At 36.9% G+C, this 19433-nt stretch overlaps 1 protein-coding gene across 3 annotated transcripts in view; it reads right to left on the reverse strand.

Annotated features, from left to right (window-relative positions):
• Window positions 1-19433, reverse strand: part of BIRC6 (baculoviral IAP repeat containing 6) — a 175687-nt gene that overhangs the window by 59025 nt on the left and 97229 nt on the right. For all 3 annotated transcript variants that reach the window (XM_064708739.1, XM_064708740.1, XM_064708738.1), the window contains exons 55-61: window positions 18052-18832; window positions 17028-17171; window positions 15202-15331; window positions 11702-11833; window positions 9225-9392; window positions 5969-6142; window positions 1685-1881 (exon numbers count right to left, since the gene is read on the reverse strand). In XM_064708739.1, the coding sequence (XP_064564809.1) occupies window positions 1685-1881; window positions 5969-6142; window positions 9225-9392; window positions 11702-11833; window positions 15202-15331; window positions 17028-17171; window positions 18052-18832 (1726 nt within the window). The remainder of the gene's footprint in view (window positions 1-1684; window positions 1882-5968; window positions 6143-9224; window positions 9393-11701; window positions 11834-15201; window positions 15332-17027; window positions 17172-18051; window positions 18833-19433) is intronic.

Below are 19433 nucleotides of genomic sequence, written 5' to 3' on the forward strand. Positions count from 1 at the left end.
CTTTTTGAACTTTTGATTGATTTGGAAGGCTTTATTACTATTATACTCCAACAGAACAGTCTGTTCTATGACCAGAGGACAGTGCAGTCAAGCATTATAAAGTCACAGTTTAAGGGGGCAGTAGCTGAACAGTGCCCCAAGACACAATCAAACAATTTAAATGAAATTATGACACTGAAGTCCCTCTCATAATTAAACGTCACAGAGGTGTCAAGCTTTCATGCTATTCAGATAAACTGATTTGATCATATTTAGAATTTTAGTACTTATTTAAAATTTTATTACCAGACTGATATAAACTGGAAAAGATGAATATGAAAAGCCTTTGCAGAAATTATTCAGAATACCAAATTCCTAATTTAAAGTCAGAGTCACGTTTTACTGCATTTATTCAAATTATGTTCACATTTCTCCAGTGACTTGGAGAAATATTAAAGTAAAATTAAAGAATTAAGGGTCTGGAGAAATCATCAGTTTTCACTCTGAACAGTCTGTTTGGTATTACTGTATTTAATTTTTTTTATGGTTTGCAGAATTCTTATTCAGTATTTGAATCTAATCATATATCTCAAGCTAAGATATTGTGAAAAGACAGTAAGTTTCTAGGACTATAGAAAAAGAAGGAAAAAAGGAATGAAATTTCTCATGTTCATAACTTACTTTTCACGTCTTGCAGAATTTTACATATCAGTTTTCTTCAATACAGAGTACACATTATCCCTCTTGGAATTCATAACACAGTAACTGTTTATGTAAATACTTCTTCAACTTGTAATTTTTGAAATGCATTGGTACTAGACCTCTAAGGCCTTTGTAGAACTATTTACAAAGGATACATATTAATTATCCAGTCTCACTACAGGGTTCCTATGGTTGCCATAATCTTACAGTCAAGATAGTGAATAATGTAATCTTAATTCATATCCTTAGTATGATACCCTTAATTCATGATTAATTCAGTTTCAAAGGGAATAAATACTATTTCCTGTTAGGAGTATTCACCAAAAGCTTCAAAAATATTGTCAAATAGAATCTGAATAATTCACAGGTTATTTCTTCCCTTTTTAGCAGTGTGTACTTAAAACAGCAGCCAAAGGAGTAATTCCACACTAGTGCCACTACTGACACTTTTGAAATGTCTATCAGTGCATCCAGAGGAATTATATATATATATATAAGTATATATTATATATAAGTATATATTATATATATATACACACACACAAATAATATCTATTATTTCTTAATATTAATATAATTAAGATGATACTGTTATTTATAATAATAAAATTACATCATCTTTGAGAACTGCATTTCACTTAACCATAAAAACATCTATGAGGGTACACTTGCACAAACAACTAAGTGATAAGCAAGTATGTCTTTATAATACATCAGTAACTTTATTTTACTGCATCCTCCAAGATATTTTAAACTAACAGAAGCAGCTTGCCTTGGTCCCAACAAGGCCACAGCTACTCAGGCAGTCTGTGACATGGACAGGGAAGCACATGCACAGCTGGACAGGGCTGTGGAGTTATCCACTTGCCTCTTTTAAAGTATCTTCCCCAAATAACTGAGAAGTTAAACTGAACTATAGGGAAAGACAAGGAAAATACTGTCCTCAGACAAACAAACAAAATACTCTCAGCATGTTTTCCGACACTTATTTTTTTCTACTCACTTGCTGAATTACGTCAGGATAAAGCATAGGGAGTCTCTCTGCAATAAGAGCCAATCCACCCATGCCAGCAAAAACTTGCAGTGGAGACTGAATGGGACAGGTTTCAAGAAGTGATTCATCTAGAACTGCATCCATACACTCATCCCCAGGACTGATGGCTTCATCTTCAGGGCAAGGTCCCAGTAAATCTGCATGCTCTACAAAAACAAACATAAAAGAAATTAATATATATCATCAACACTGTCTTTATTTCTTTGTCCTCATTTAAAAGTGGTTTTCAAAAGTACTGATTCCTTCTCAAGCAAAGACTGAGCCAAGAACCTGAAATAAATACAAGAATAACAATAGAAAATAAACGTGTTAGTGGTACCTTCTCGGGTTTCTGTGGTCGAGATGACGCCCAAGGTAACAGAAAATCTTTTTTCCCAGCCCCGCGACCGAAGAAGTCGTCGAGATTCGTCAGTTCTGCTTTTCAAGGTTGTTTATTTTTCCTTATCTATAACATTCTTTCTCTGACCTGCTGAGATCTGCCTGGCAGCTCGGTTTGTGGCACACTGACCGCCCTCAGGGCGGTGTTATCTTTTTATACTAAGAACTACGTGTACTTTATTTACAATAATTTTCCAATACCTATCACCTATGTTAGACAGTCTGTCTCTACACTTAACCAATCCAGAAGTGTCACCATCACAGCAGAAGATGGAAGACAAGAAGAAGGAGAAGAAGGACAGGACACACCCAGATTCCTCCATTTTGCTTTTTGAACCCCCATTCTAAAACCCCAAAATTCTGCTTTTTCACCCTGTGATAAATTAACTATCATTCTACTCAAACTCTTGTGGCTTTTAAACTTCACACAAAGTTGCTAATTTTTTTCCATGGGCTAAAATCAAAGGCACAGGTGTTTTTGACTCCGTGCCAAGGTCTCTGAGCCTTGGCAGGGTCTCGAATCACCCAGGGCAGCCAGAGCAATGTCCTGGGTCCTGACAGTGCCTTTTGCCAGTGACAGCAGATCCATGTCAAACTCAGCATTATTTACACATGGCTACATGTTAATAATTAGAATTTCATATTTTATTAGAATCTGATCTATGCCTTCAAGACTTTGCTAATTTTGGAGTTATGATACTTTTTAACACTCTTTCATCTAGAAGTTAAGTGTAGGTTTGTTATTCTCCAATAAAGAGTTTATAGCTGAAGAAAGGAAAGATAACCTTAAATCTTAACCTGTTTTGCTTTTCACATGTCCTCTCTGTGAGCTGTCAAAAAGACCCTCTGCAAAAGCCATGAGATTTAATTCTATTCTTCCTCATGAAAAAAGATAATGATCTGGATTTCTAACTTTCTGCTAACCTCCATCCTCCCAGTTTATGACTAAGCACCCTAATATCTTGTACAACAGACAAAAAATGAATATTCTATGCACTTACACACACCAGTATATACAGAATATACAAAACCCTACCACAATTCCTTATTGCTAAACATCAGCCCTCTTTGCTAATTGCCACAGACAAATTTCAGTGAATATTCTGTATATTTAATCCAAAAATCTGTTTTGCAGATTATATTTTTAAGCCATGTAATGCAGGGGTCCTCCACATCTTCACAGTACAGCCACATCAAAACGCAGGAGAGATCAAGTGGTCTCAGTATCTCTTCACCGTGAACATTCTGACACTCATCATAATCCTCAGTTATACTCCAAATATATAGCACACACGCTATTATTTATTATATACTTGTAAAAACACAGAAGCACATTAATGAATAACTTGTGCAGCTATCAAAATAAATTTCTTATGAAAAAACATTTAAAAAGCAGACAATGCATCTTTTAACAGATACTTCACCTTTTAAAACTGTTTCTTCCTAATTTGAAAGGGAATAGGAAACAGCAGGTCTTTCCCCATCCTAATTCTCAACTTTAAAACATGCAAGAAGCACCATGTTACAAGGACATCACTGATATACTGTGGGAGGATCACTCTGCTTTGGAACAATATGATCAAAGTGTAAGATTTAATAAGCTTAAATCAGGGACATGTAGGAATATGTACATCAATTCATCCTACTTCAAAAACAAGGACTATGAAAAGTCTGTCTGTCTGAAGAAGTCTTTCACAGACAGACTAAGAAAAGGTCACAGATACCTTCAAAGCAGGATAATCCCTGTAAGAAAATGTCCAATCATAACACTTTCAGTACATACAGCTTTGATGTCCACTCTTCTAAAGGACACAGGCAGACACCTGTGTGGAAATGCTCCTTTTCCCCACAGACAGTGGGTGAGGGTGTCACAAACTTGCTGGTATCAGCAAGGAACCGCCTTCCACCAGACATGTGGAGGATTCCACCTCACTAGGCTGAACAGGATTTGCAACTCAATTGCTTGCAGTGGCATGAACTGATCAGACTGCAGGAAATGTTAGATATCCTTCATAATGACGGTTTTAAAACAAAGATTTTGACCAAAAACCTCACCCCTCTGTTTTGCAGTGTAAAAAGCTGTAAGCCTTCCCAAAGGAAGACAACGAGAAAATATAAACACAGAGATATTGATAAAGCACGGAAAACTGCTTCTCTGGAAAAGACACTTGAAAAGTAAGTTCTCAGGGAGTAAAGCTACAGGAAAATCCTTTCATTGTGAGTGCAAACACAGTAACATCTTCAATATTCACTCAAGGAGCTACACTTAAGTATGCTTTTCAAGTCCTTGCTTTAGTTAATTTTCTTATAATCCAACTGAAACCATTTCACCTCCAGGAGCATTTTCCAAGTTTTCAGTGAAGTCATGCACTTCACTGTGGAAAACTGCTGATCTCAAAAAAGGCATTGAAGCAGGCAGAAAAAAATGTTAATAAATGGCACTCTTCCTCAAGTAATAGGAAATGTAGGACTAGAGACACCATGTGAACCTATAAAATCTATCCAGTAGGTCAAAAATCTATCCAGGTGTCAAAAAACCTGCGGTCTACTTTAAGTAGCAAGTAAAGGAGCACTGAAATGTAAGAATGATTTCTCTAGATATTACACACTAAGCAAGAAAAAGCAGTAGCTCTGACCTTCATTATTGCTGAGTGGTCATTGTGAATATAACTAATATTTTGCTGTATATCACCGCAGATCAATGGATTTGTAATGACAAGCTCAAATTTAAACAAAAAAGTGCCCAATAACTTAATAAATTAAGTTCAGAGGACCTTTATGTCTTCACATAACTTTACTACTAAATTGAACCTTCTCTAATGATTTGAGTTTTATTCAAATAGTAAAATATTTACTATATGTTTAGAATTTAAATAAAGAGCATAAGTAAGCCAAAGTATTATTTAAAAAAGATCTATCTCTTAATAGTGTGAGAGATATGTATATCCAAGCACTATATAGAGTCATGAAATGCTTATTTCAGACCAGATATCAAGAAAATGATAATAGTTTTTCAACAGTTCTGTTTCTTATCTTTTCTAGAAACAGACTATCGAGTGAACAGGTTTTAAAACAAGCCCCTGTCTGAAAAGAACTGAATGATTAATTTTGGAATTCCATGCGTGTCAGCAGGCTGATAATCAGCCAATTACAATTAGCTTAATTTCAAAGTCCCATTTCTCTAAGTCTTGCCTAAAGGAATGATATAAAAATATTTCAGAACAGACTCCTGGGATAGATCTTCTCCTTTCCCCTTCCCCAGCAAGTAGATAGCAAACAATTGGCAGAAGTACTATCAATAAATACATCATATTAGAAAATGTTAAATGCTTTAAAAATTTGGAGTTATAAGATCTGCTTAGATGGCTTGAGAGAAACCTCCTTCTTCAAAGCAGCATCTGGTACATAAGATAGCTCAATAAAAAAAATTCACAGGCTTCTCTAACTCATATAGTTTCAAACAGCTCCTGTATTACTGGAGTTATGACACTTCTCCAGCTGCCCTGGTTACCAGCACAAACACTTAGACTTACTTACTAGAGAGAACTGATATACATGTCAAGAAATAAAATATACTGTATCTATACAATCACAATTGTATCACATACAACATTACAATGAAAAAAGAAAAGTGAAACCAGAGCAACCATATTGGAGCATCTTATAGATACAATTTAGGGAATGAATTAGTACTTAATCACAAAGTTTAGCTCTTATCTGGAAAAGAATAGCTCAGGAAAATTATCCAAGAAAATACAAAAAAACTGCTGTTTCTCATCAAGAAAATCAAAGCAATTTTTGTCCAAAATAAAAACATTTTTAAAAGGAGTATACCAAAAAAGTAAGAACACTCACCTTTTTCTGTATGAAGACGTTTAAATGAGTCTGTTTTTGATAAGCTTGGATCTGAGATGACTTTGGAACCAAGTTTAACTGTCAAGTCTATGGATCGGTATCCTTGAGGGAGTTTGCGGTCATACAGCAGAGTCAGAAGCTGGGCAAGTGTCATTTCAGCTGGTAATGGCTGACCTAGGCAATAAAGGCATCAAGTCAGAGAGGAAAATTCTGACTGGGTTACTTTTACATACATATACAGGTGCTGTTCATTACTTGCATCACAAAAGCCAAGTAGACTAAATATCATCTGGCTCCAAACTAAGGCCTAAATTTTACCATTTGTTCTCTTGGGAAAAGGGGCCCCATCAGTTTGGAACCAATCATCAAAAATATCTATGCCAGCATTCCCGAAGACAGCCCTGTGCTGAGAGCACAAGCACTTGGCACATTTAACAAATGGCTAAGGCTGTAATTTGATGTGCATTTTAAGTGGGTACTGGCTGCCCCCCACTATTAAACACCACCTATGCAGCACCATTGAACTGTGGGAGCAGAGAGGTGTCTGCGACCAGAAGGTAAAACAGGTGATATTGAAAAAAGTGGAAAACAAAGAAACTGGCAATTCTTTCTCAGGCCTACTAATCCCAAGCCTAGCTCACTACTCCTGTGTCAAGACAGCAGGAAAAAAAAAGGAAAAAGAAGGGCACTGCCAGGATCACTTTTCTCCACAGCAATGTAGACTTGAAATGCACATGCAATACAGTCCAAACTGATTACTCTAATTCAAGTTTTGGCCACTTTGTTGATTGCAAATATGTTCTTGCCTGAAATTACAAGCTAATCTGAAGGCTGAAAAATTTTGTCTGAAAACAAGTAGATTTACACATTAAATATTTTAGAGTTGGATCATATAATAGCATGTCCATTTCATCGTGATTGCACTTAATCAAGTAAAACAACATCTAAGAGTTCCTTAGTAACAATCTGTTTCTTCAATTGAAGATTATGTCTTAAGAAAAGCAAAAACTCAAAATGCCTTGCCACTGTACAAGGTAATAACAGTCTGCTGTGCAAGACACGACCAGATCACAAATAAAGAAAGGTTTACATGACCATTGCAGGACAGTCAACATTTACCAGCTACATACTGAAAACAGGCACTGGGTTTTCATCTCATCTCCAAAACAGCAGTATCACAGATTATCCTGAGTTGGAAGAGACTCACAAGGATCAAAGCCCAACTCTTGGCCCTCCACAGGACAGCCCCAAGAGTTACAACATGTGCCTGAGAGCACTTTCCAAGTGCTTCTTGAACCATCAGGCTCGGGGCTGTGACCACTTCCCTGGGGAGCCTGATCCAGTGCCCAACCACCCTCTGAGGAAAGATCCTTTTCCTAATATCCAACCTAATCCTCCCCTGACACAACTTCAGGCCATTCTCTTGGGTCCTGTCACTGGTTATCAGTCACTAGAAAAGAGATCAGTGCCTGTCCCTCCCCTCCTTCCCTCATGAGAAAGTTGACTGCAACGAGGTCTCCCCTCAGTCTCCTCTTCTCCAGGCTGAACAAGTGACCGCAGGCATCCCTCACACGGCTTCCCCTCAAGGCCTTTCACTCTCTTCATTGCCCACTTCTGAACTATCGTTAATAGCTTTAAGTCCTTCTTATATTGTGTCACCCTAAACTGCCCCCAGTACCTGAGGGGAGGCCGGCCCAGAGCAAAGTGGGACAACCCCCTCCCTTGCCTGGCAATGCTGTGCCTGATCTGCCCACCCTCCAGAAGAGCCTGTGACCATCCATCATGGCACACCATGCACTGGTCTCATCCCACCAGGCTCTGCTCATTGTCCTCGCTTGACTATATGATGCTTTTATCCCCAGTTGTCTGTTCTGTTTATGCTGGAGAATAAGTTTTGCACCTTTAAGACTTGTTCTGAGAGTGAAGGGGGGAGAGAAGAAGCCCGCAGTTTGTTTTCAGACACTGCACTCACTCCTCCACATTCCTGCTCCTGGCTGTGTTGTCTGCAGATGGACAGACAGCAGGACAGAGCTCTCCTTTGTTTAAGTTAGTTTTAGCTAGCTGAGGCAAAGAAGTTCCCTGGACTGTTTTTTTTTCCTTTTCTTTGGACCTGTTTAAAGCTGCTCTGGCCTGAACACCAGAAGAGCACCAGCAGCCCACACCTGTGGTCCACCAGGCCAGGCCTGGGCCACGGCATTTCCAGCGCTGGAGGGACTGATCAGAGACTGAGTGAGCTGAACTGCAACCCAGGGAGGGAACTTGCTCAGTTTGTCATCTCTTTTAAAGCAGCAAGGGTTTTTATTGTTTAATATTGTTTAGGTTTTATTGTTTAATAAACAGGTTTTTTCCACTTTTCTCCAAGGAGGTATTTCTTCCAGTACCAGTTGGGGGAGGGGCCAATTGAATCTGCTTTTCTAGAGGAGCCCCTTTGGGGGTTCTCTCCCAAATTTGCCCTGAACCAGGACACTCATCAATTTTAGATATTTTAATCCAGGTATACTATCCTGCTAATAATTGCCAGAGGATAGCCTCAAAGCTGGTAATTGGATAATTAAATTAAAAGTCTTAAATTTAGGGATTTTTGAGTGAAAATGACTTTTATCAGAAGTTAACCCCTTAATTCCATTAGCTGGATCCAGACAAGAAGCTGTTCTGCAGAATAATGAAGCGTTTCACTCATGGTTCTGTCTTTTATTCCTGATCTAAGTCACTACAATTTCTTATTGAAAAAGAGAGATTGCCAATCTTGCTATACCACATCTGATATACGTGGAACATGACCAACTGCTCAGGACATGCTGTGTTTTTAAAACACATATGTTATAGAACTCAAGAGTATTCCTGAACTGGCAAATCAACCCTTCAGAGAGCAATGCAAGATGGCTGCCCACTTAGAACCTGGAGTAATAGGGCATTGGTACCAGTTCAGTTCTGCCTTGTTTATGTGGAAGAAAACCTATGATGTCACCTTTCAAACCCACCCTGCTTTCATTTGTGAGTGAAAGTGTTTTGAGAGTTTTCTTAGGAATAAGGTACTAAACTTCAAGGGAGATCAATATAATTGCCACATTTTTTTGAGCTGCTATGATGCTACAATGCTGCAGTTGCTGATGTTGCAGTGATTTCCAGTTGAAAGCTGTTTACCAGCTCCACACTTCCAAGATGCTAATGCCCATTACCATTGTAACAACTTACTGATGATGTTGCAGCCACTGAAAAGACCATAATTTTGGTATGTAAAATGTATTAAAGTTACCTGGTAGTAGTTTATGGTACAGATGAAAGACTGGAACACTAATGGTCTTGCTGGAAGATTCTCCTCCTGAGGAAGAAGTACCAACTTTATCTGCCATCACTCTTCCTCGCCTCGATGGTGGGCGTGGAGGGGTGGATGAAACAGCTCTTTTTGACTGAGATTTCAAACCTAGTACAGAAGTAAAAAATTTCAAGTTGTTCTATTATTTCATACCTTCAGTTTGCCAAGATAAAACGCACTCAAAACCTTCAATGATAGAAAAATATACGAACTTTACCTCACTGGCTAATAAAATACCAGAACAATATTTTTGTATAAAACATATTTAGATATAATCCCAGTATTTTTAGTGAAAAGACTGTGCATTCTCTTAAGCCCCAAACATAAACCAAACCATAACTAGATGATATCATGCAAAAAAAGAGCAAAAGCTATTCTGATTCTGCTGTCACTGAAGAGTGTCTCACAATAGGCCCTAGAGCAAAATGTTTTTAGGCTGTCTTTTCGCCTGAAGGCAAGAAAGGCAAATTTTTCCAAACTGACAGACATTTCAGCACAGATTATAGCTAATAACCCCTTGTCTGGCCTACAAAGGTGACTTTAGCTGCAGTACTGACAGTACCACATGTGATGAAAGGTGGCTTTACATGCGCTTTCCAAGTTCCCTGACCTCAAAACATTTGAAGTAAGCACTACATGAAAATCAGGTGGTAGACTAGCTACAGAAGAGCTTACTGTTACTACACAGCAAGACTGCCTTATCTTAGGACAGCTTAAGGTGACTTAAGGTACAGCAAAATCATACTGCAATCAAGTACCCTTCTGTGCAGGTGACAGAGGTAAAAAAGCCATCAGGTCAACAGACAAAGACAGACAATTACTAACTCATCATTGACCAAGAGCTGCCACAAAACTAACAAGATCCACACTTCAAATGCTGTAATACACTCTGGTTTCAGCTGATCATTAGAAGCAGCTCTAATGTACAACACATTGTCCAATAATCTCAGTACACTAGACTAGCTTGCTTCAGGAAGATCAGGCTGCAAATACCATCTTCTCCCTCTATTAATTTTATCATAGGTAAAAATGTAAACACTTCCAACTTCTTGAGATTCTGAATACACTACAAAACCCTCAGAATATATGAAAAATTATTACAATAGAAGAAAGTATTTGACAAACAGGCAGTAAAACAAATCCAAATTAAGTAAGTTTACATTTAAACTCTTACTGAATTGGAGAAAATTGGAAATATCAGAAAAAAAACCTGAAATCGGTTTCTTTTTAATAGAGAATGAGCTATATCATGCAGTAGGATGAGCGATGTAACTGGAATGACATGGCTGACTGTGCTATGCCCTATCTTCAAACTTGGCTTAGTATTTTTGTTTTTTTCTAGATTTTTTTGTGTTTTAACCCTTTCCTTGGACCTATTAATATTTTAGATACTACTAAAACATGTTTAACTTAAGTGGCACCTACTGTAACTATTTTGTCAGATAAAGATGCTGTAATTAATATAGATATGTTGTTTTAAATGCACACCAAGTTCAGTGAAACTGCTGCCCAGTTCAGCCTTTGTGTTAAGTTATATGTACATCTAAAAACCTGAAATAAAAAGCTTAAGAAATATTGGTGCCAAAAGTCAGAGGAAATCAGCATCTCTGCTTTATGCTTCATGAAGTGTGAATGAACTTGAGGTAGCTCAATAGTGGCAGAAAGCTAGATAGGAAAGGACTGGTTTGAAGTTCATTAATCAACTTCAAACTGAAAGACTAATGACTTCCACAGCCATCATCTGAATTGGAACATTTGTGTGTGTACCACTGCAAAATTACTATGTTCAATCTATATGCTCCAACAAAAGGTTTGCATTTTTGCAAGAAAAAGGGCTTACATGAGAGGCTTCTGAATGTTTGACTCAATAGTTTTTATAAACGGAATGCTTTGAAACAAACTCCAGTATTAGTTGTTTCCAAGTGGAATAACATGGGTTTATGCCAAAATCTCCATTTGACAGTTTTTAGTAGAGTACCATTAGCTGTTATGCAAAATATGTGGATACCTTTTATTTCCAAAGCATATTTTCAGAAGAGAGGTGACTAAACCCTGTTGTACCAGCTAAACTGCAAAAAGCAGAAGCAGTAATACCCTCCAAGCTCCAGGGGTGTCTTTAAAAAATGCTGTAAAATACCCTAGCAACAGCATCCACGAAGGTGTCACTGACACATATATTTAGGTGTACATAGAATTGACAAATTTGTCACAGTAAAATCTACTAGAGGCAGCTGTTTCACCAGGAATCAACCTTCCTTGCCTAACAGTCAGTTACATTACAACTGTAGTACCAGCTGCTATGATATTTCTAACCATCACTAGTAATAAAGTTAATTATTGGTAGATATTTTCTTCCCCCAACACATTTTTAACACCAGAAAGATCCATTTTATAAAAGATAGAAGAAAAATACATACCAGAAGCAACAACAACGCTGTAATTGTCCTGAAATCCATTTTCTGCTTTAACTTTTTCTTTCTCTTCATAATTCTTCTTTTCTTTATCTTCCTTCTGTTCATTAATTAGCTTAGCTGTAATACTAGGTGTATCTATATGGGAATGGAGGGGATAAGGACAAAGAAAGAGAGGAAAGAAAAGCATTTCAAGATACTAAGTTGATTTTATTAGTTTCTAAGCTGTTAACAAGGCTATTCTCAACTACTGTAGCATTTCAGAGTTCCAACACAGGCAGCAATAATATGTTTTTACCTATTAAGGTATTATAGCAATTCTGTCCCCTTCTTCCCCCAAAACTCTGTTCTTTGACAATTTAAATCTGTAAGTTTAAAGCCATTACTTGATGAGTCAAGTGTTTTCACATTAAAAAACACTAAACCGCTGCAATCAACCAAAAATGAGATTAAGCAAAAAAATCTCTAGCCAAACCCAAACCCAATGAACCAAAAACCCACAAAAAATCTTGACAACAAAACAAAGGAAAAAAAATCCAACAAAAAAAGAAATATTCAAACTTTTTTTTTTCTAGGATGGCTGCAGACTTATTTAAACATGATCTTGTATTTGGGTCTGGATATTTCTTGTTACATACCAAAACTGGCAAATTCTCTTCCTTTGGAAGAGAAAACTGGAAGATGCCTGAAGTACATTACACAACCAAATCTTGAGCTGTTTAAGAGAACATTGGATTACTGCAGTTCGACCATTTTGGTTCAATCACTAGCACAGCTCACAACTATCAGTACATTATTAAATCTAATCTAACTTATTAAATCACTGATGATTGGTGACAATGGACAATTTCATACCCTGTGTAGTACAACACTGGCACCAAAATGGCTAAGTAATTCTCTAATTGCTTCTGAGTTTGTTTCCACATAGCCACAGCAGCTTTAAGGTACAACCAGACTCAAGACCTAGAAGTAACATGCAGCTACCTTTAACTGTGTGTCACCAGTGGGTGAGGTGCTGAAAGGGATGTGATTTGGTTGCCTGGAAATATTTTATGGTTTGTGCCTGAAAACATTAGTTATGTCTGTATTAGACAGCACTGGAGACTAAAAAGAGATACACAGTGTGAAACTACTGCCACTTAGGACTCAACATGCACACAAATACACTCTCTCTGCATAGATCTGTGTGTATACATACAAACGTGTGTGTATACATATATACACACATACAAATTATCTTTGAGACTGTGTATGGTTTTGGCTTTTAAAAAACTTTCATTATTATTATTACTACTACTATTATTATTATTAAATTTCTGAGTTGTTCTAGTTTTATCCCATGGACTCAATGTCCACTTGCTGCTGAGGAATTTAAAGGTCATTAATACAATTATTAAAGAAGGTTAAGCAATGGTATTTTAACTACTCAGATGAAATCCAGATTTGTTGTTCAGTTTTTCTGACTCCAGCAGTAACTCAAGTCTAAGGTGCATGAACTACAAAACAACTGGTACTCATGCAGGCAATCCTATCTGCTGTGTACTGCACATTTTCTTCCTGTGGTGAAGGGATGCAAGCAGCAGATCTATCAATGATTTCATGACCCCTTTCTCTCCCTCTTTTTTTTTAAAGCTGGGAAAAAAGTACACATTGAATATGGGTCTTGTGACTTATTAATGCAGAAAGTATGAAATGGTTAAATTGAGAAATTAACACTAGTAAAGAAAAAGAAGTTAACCCAATGGACAGATTCTGAACAGGATCTTCATGACTTCTATTGCTATAGTGGTGACAGCCTTTTCTTTATTTTCTACCCCAGTCCACCACTTTTCTCTCTCACCCTAAACACTCAGCTTGCTCCTCTTATAGTCAAGCCTTCTTTACTCTGTCCTGACCATGGACCTCCTAGAATGCCATACAAGAACCACAAAGCCAAGGCATAACAACGCAGCAGCAAACCCTAAATTATGGTGCCCTACCAAGTCAGCACCATTTTCAATTTCAGACATGACAGTCTACCACATCATCACATCCTCCTCTCCAGACCTCATTAGTACTGGCTACAAAGCTGACAACAAGGCACCACTAAGGCAGCTGCTCAGGACAGTTTATGTCCCTGCTCAGCAACTGATCCCTACCTCGTGCGACGTGACCATCCCACCCATTACAGTAATGAGATCCTTGTGCAGTTTGTGGTCAGAAAAACCTGAGTCACATTTCACACATGACTCTCTGGACAGTAAATACATACAGAATTCTATCAGAAATAGTGAACTATTCCTAAATAAGATTCAAGCGTTTAACTAGGAATGGATATTTTTCTATTAAAATCCTAAAACCCATCTTTTCCTTTCTAGTATTCTGCCAAATAATATTTTAGTACTCCTATCAGCTTGTTAGGTAATGTTTATTGCCCCAACAAATTTGTAAGTGTAAAAATTTTCCATAAATATAAAAAATAAATAGTTGCTTTTAACTCCATGAAAACCTGTCTCATAAATAAAAAGTTGATCTACCCTGAGTTCCAAAGAAGTAAACTCAACAAGAGTTCCACAATCAAGTAAACCTTACATCTAGGAGCATACATATCTAGTCAGATGAACAGGCAACTAAGAGCACACCCTTCAGTGCACATCATCTCCTATTTGACAAAAACATAATTGCTCTAACAATCTTTGACTTTCCTTTGGTATTACTGAGAACCACATTTTAAGAGTAAAGAGGAAGTCCTGGATTTGTTTATTTTTTTTTAAAACTAGACATGTATAAAACTGATTCTTCATTTAACATGTCCAAACAACTTTTATTCTATTTATTACTAGAGGAGAATCAACTTGCATTTTGCCTGGTTTTACCTAGAGAGCTCTGGCATGGAGATGACATCTTCAGTATGAATTCTACTTGTTAATTAAATTTTAAAAAAATATTCCCCATAATCTTCAACATATAGTTCTGTTTCCTGAAGTATTAAATAACCACTAAAATTAAAGGTGGGATTCATTTTAAGATTAAGATGTCTACCATTTAGGTGTCAAAATCCATATTATGGTCTGTGAGAGATTCATCTCTCAGTGTATATTCAAATAGTATAACTGAAAGGACTGAAATTTAAAAAACAAGTAAATAAATTAATGCCATAACATTATCCTCTCACTGAGCATAATTTTAAAATTAATATCTAAAAGTAAATGATACTTTTCATTTTTCATTTAGTAAGCAAATGCAAGTATTTATAGAGCAGACAAATGTATAACCACAGAAATTAGATGGAGCCCTTATCAAGGTCCTTTTCACAGGACATACATCTCCACCTTGAGATGTGCCACTAAGTTCCAGGCTATTAACTGACAAAATTTGGGGAAATTTAACAAAAGGATAAAAGACAGTGTGTTTTAAATACTGATATTTGCAGTATGATTTGTATGGTCAGACAAACAATGTAAGTTTTTTTTAAACTGCATTTAAAAAAGAAGCAAAAAAACCCCCATGAACTATTGCAAACTTGCCTGACACACGATCAAGAACCTCTGCTAGAGTTGTTGAGACAGGCAAGTGAAGAGTACGAAATTTGTGTCCAGCTCCGTACATTGGATGTTGAATTACATGACTAGTAGCATTAATTCTACCTTTGTAGAGCTGAAAGGAAAAAACAGTCAACATTAATTATGACATTAAGACTGAGAAATAAGTTAAATCACTATGTTCTCATAAAGCCACATCAGCTAGATAAAGCTAAATCCTTAGTATGCTAAAAAAGAAAATGAATACATCCTTCAACTTCAGAGGTAAACAGTAAAAATACATCAAACTAGGACATGTTTAGCTTTTTAACTCCAAATAATTTGTTTTGAAAGCCTACAATATTTTTAGGACCAGAAACAGTATGATATCATCTCTGCTTTAAAAAACCCAATCATTTTACATAGTTGTAATATGAGAGAAAAACCACATGCCTAAGACTTGCCATTATTTAGGAAACAAAAACTTAACTTTGAAATTAAATATTAAAAAATAACAACGTACTTAGAGTAGAGAAAGATGATGTTTTTCTGTTGCTCTCACTTGAGGAGAAAGTTTATTCAAGACTTAATATCTACTTTTTGTTATTATGAAAGGTAACTAAGTCACTATTAGTCAAAACATTGCAAATATTTTACCATAATGTATTTTAGACAGCCCTGATGACCTGTTTATGCATATGAACTCACAGGACCAATTAATTGTTGTGCAATGCAATTTTAAAAAAATTATTTCCTGACAACCAGAACTGAGCTTCTGAAAAATAGTTTTGGTAAGAAATTTTAATATAAAAATAAGGAATCAATCTTTGAAAGGTTATGTTGTTGGATATTCTAGAAGTATATCCTGTACATCCACTTTATTTTTAAGGTTTCTATTTGCATGTTATAGGAACAATCATCTCACTAAGAACACAATTTCCCAGTGTTTTATTAAAAGAAACTGAACTATGACAACTTCAAGACATGTTTTCTGCTTTTACATATCTAATAACAGCTTCTGTAAAAATCTGTTGTATGTAAAATAACAGAAATCTGGTAACTTATGTTGCCTTGACATTATCAATCAACTTGTTAACAATTATTCAGCCAATTTAAAACATTTACATGTTTGTGCTAAAACTGTATTTGTGCCTCCTTTTCCATTTTATGCTATCTGATCCAGTTTCCCTCTCATGTTCTCTCCTGCAGTGCTTTACTTCTGAGATGCAAAAACCAAAGCAGCAAATACTTTTTTCTGGAGTATCTTTATCTGGGAGTATCAGATCTTTTAAAGAAACTTCTGGTTTTGCCCTAATTTTTTAGTCACAGCCTTCAATGGAGAGCACTTCAGACATCAATTGTAATTCTGTTCCAGTGAAGCATGTGGAACCATAAAGCATACATCTGCTTTATAATTTAATTCACATATTTGTCACTCTATTCATGGCATTTTGGCAAACTGCTGAAGCATGTCAGCCAGTTCTGACTATGACTGATCCTTAATGATACTGCTAAGGACTACTGAACAGATATTGTATTTATTGCTAGTGTGTAAGGGTACTATTAAAAAGCCTTCTGTAAGATCAATTTCAGTTGTCAGATCCTTCAGAAGTACATTTCCAACAAATATTTTGTGTTATTGTAGCACAGTGCCTTGAATTTCCTTCTAAAATGATGAGTTAAAATTCAACAGCACTTTCCTTTCCAAAATTCCATCATGTGTACAGCAGAAAAAAGCTGCTAACATGTCAAACAAAGTTGAATATACTCAGACTTAAGATTCACAGGCTAAATTTATCCCACGTTTACCATATGGTATCAAAAATTCTTACTGGACAAGGGGACTGAAGAAACAAAGTCACTTTCTCATCCTCTAGCATCAGCTGCAAAAAAAGCCTCCTAATAAATCCTGAAATATTTCCAGAGGTTGGGAGGTTCCCACGCTGAGGAGAGGACTGGAACAATTCACAGAGAACCTGAGAAGGCAAAATGATATCAGGTTTAAAATATTTCTACATTTAGGTCTATAAAATATAGCTCTGCACAGCCAAAGTAGGCAGTGTCTGAGATCCACTTCCAGTTACCACACCAGCTCAGAAATGAGCACCACTGAAGAAAACACCAGCAGCAAATAAGGCCCTTAATATAAGAGTTTAAAACGCTGACTCCAGCAAAGTAATTGTAAACATATAGATTTCTCAAAAAGGTAAAAGAAATGAAAATAAAGTAGTCATAAAACCAGCTTTTGAATCCCTAAAGTGAACATTTCCCATGGCATAATGCATTATTATTCCCAGCCATTAACAAAGACCTGACTCCATTTTTTACTGAAGTCTACTTGTTCCTAGAGTATCATTATTTTTAATGCTGAAAAAGCATTTTTTCATTATACTTGCATTCAGCTAGGTCTGCAAGGTTAATGAATGTGACAAAGATTGCTGAATCTGCTCTAGAACGCCAAATGCAAAGCCATATTCTGCAATATCCTGTATTTCCTTGGACACAGGTTGCACAAGCAAACTTCCCAGGAAATCTCCTTAGGTTACTAATACAAAATATGTGTGAAGCTTGCTGTTCAAATTCCATTTCACAAAAGTTTAGCCCTATCCACTTAAACAGTCTTTTGGAGTTCAGTCAAAAGTTTGTTTCTCTAAACCAAGAGGAAGAGAAATCTATACAAAGGACTGCACAACCATGCCAAAACATTTTTTATGTTTCAGACTCAAATCAACAAGCTAACAATTTTAATATAAATTTTGCCAGTCAATGACAGTTTACAAAACCCCAAGTTATTATAAAGAAAGGTAAAAACAAAGAAAGTTTTCAAAGCATTAAAACATTATTTTTCCCTCTCACCTGTGCCATAAGTCTCTGGTTATTAGGATGGCAAGAGATGCACTGGAGGAAGAAAGCAACTGTTGCATTTTCAATTGCTGTCCGCTGCTGAGTGGTCAATCCTGTGGTCACAGTTGAAGAAAGAGAGCTGGACCTTGCACTGCTCTGCTGTGCCGTCATATTGTGTCCTCCAGAGGTAGCACCAGAATGGCACAACAGGAATAAAAGTGCTGTCCACAATGGATTGACCTCAGAGCCACCCAACCAATCCTTCATCATGTGGCTGTTGCCAACTTCTGTCAGAAACCTGAGAACAGGAGCAACCAGGTCTGCCGTGATGGGCATTTTATTAAAGTGCTGTGGAACATGGTGCCTCCTGAGCCTGTCCTGGCTGATATCCATTGATTGTGCACTGCAGTCAGAGCTGGAAGTATGGTTAAAGCAAAAACTAGCAAGACTTCTTACAAGCAGTGAAGGCAAACCTGAGTCCAGTAACTGCTTGATAGCTTCAGGAGACTGAGATGAGGCAGCAAGAGTAGCCAGGTGAGACTCTGTTAGTGCAAGAGGGGCTTGTGCATTTTTAGAGTCATCTGTCAAAGATGAGCTAAGGTCCTGCTTTTTGCTGTCATCAGTCATAGACAGTCTGTGCTGACACTGCATTGGAGGAGGAGTGATACCCATCCATCCCATCAGTAAGGAAAAATAATTTGGGTGGATGTGGCACATGGAACAAAGCAAGCTATCAACAGCTTTCTTCAAAACCATGTTGCAAGGAAGAGACATGGACCAGTTAAACAGTGACCTGGAGAAGACAGAAAATTGTATCAATACATAGTCTGCCAGTTATTTTCCCTTTTCTACCATTAGTTCATACACCATTTTTGCACTTTTATGATTTACTATTACAGAAGCTAATGTGAAACACTCCATGCTGAACTTGGAAGCTTCTTTTAGATCACAATATCAGCAGGATGCTGATTACCCACAAAAAACATTTCTCAACTGTATGCTTAAATATTTTTCACCATACTGTATTTTAAATAGATACAATCCAGCTGCACACAAAAACCAGATTTCAGTCTTTCAACAGCTGTCATACATCTCATCCACTTTTAACCAACTGCAACCTCTTCGTGCTGTCAGTTCTCCAAGCTGCAGCTGTTAAGGTCACACACATGACCCTATGTGTGTGTACAAAGGTCATTTACATGAAGGTCTCAATTCCTTGTAAGAACTGAAAGTAGTTTAACATGTTCCAAAATTTTTGAAAATTTCCCTTATTAGGGATTTTCTTAAAGATGCTGCAAAAGAAATGAAAGCAGCAACAACCTTGTTGGTTGGACAACACACCCTTGTTCTCCTTACTTGACCTAAATTTAGGACACAAATTAACAACAGAATTA

This window comes from Zonotrichia leucophrys, chromosome 3 (genome assembly GCF_028769735.1).
Source record: "Zonotrichia leucophrys gambelii isolate GWCS_2022_RI chromosome 3, RI_Zleu_2.0, whole genome shotgun sequence".
Lineage (NCBI taxonomy): Eukaryota > Metazoa > Chordata > Aves > Passeriformes > Passerellidae > Zonotrichia > Zonotrichia leucophrys.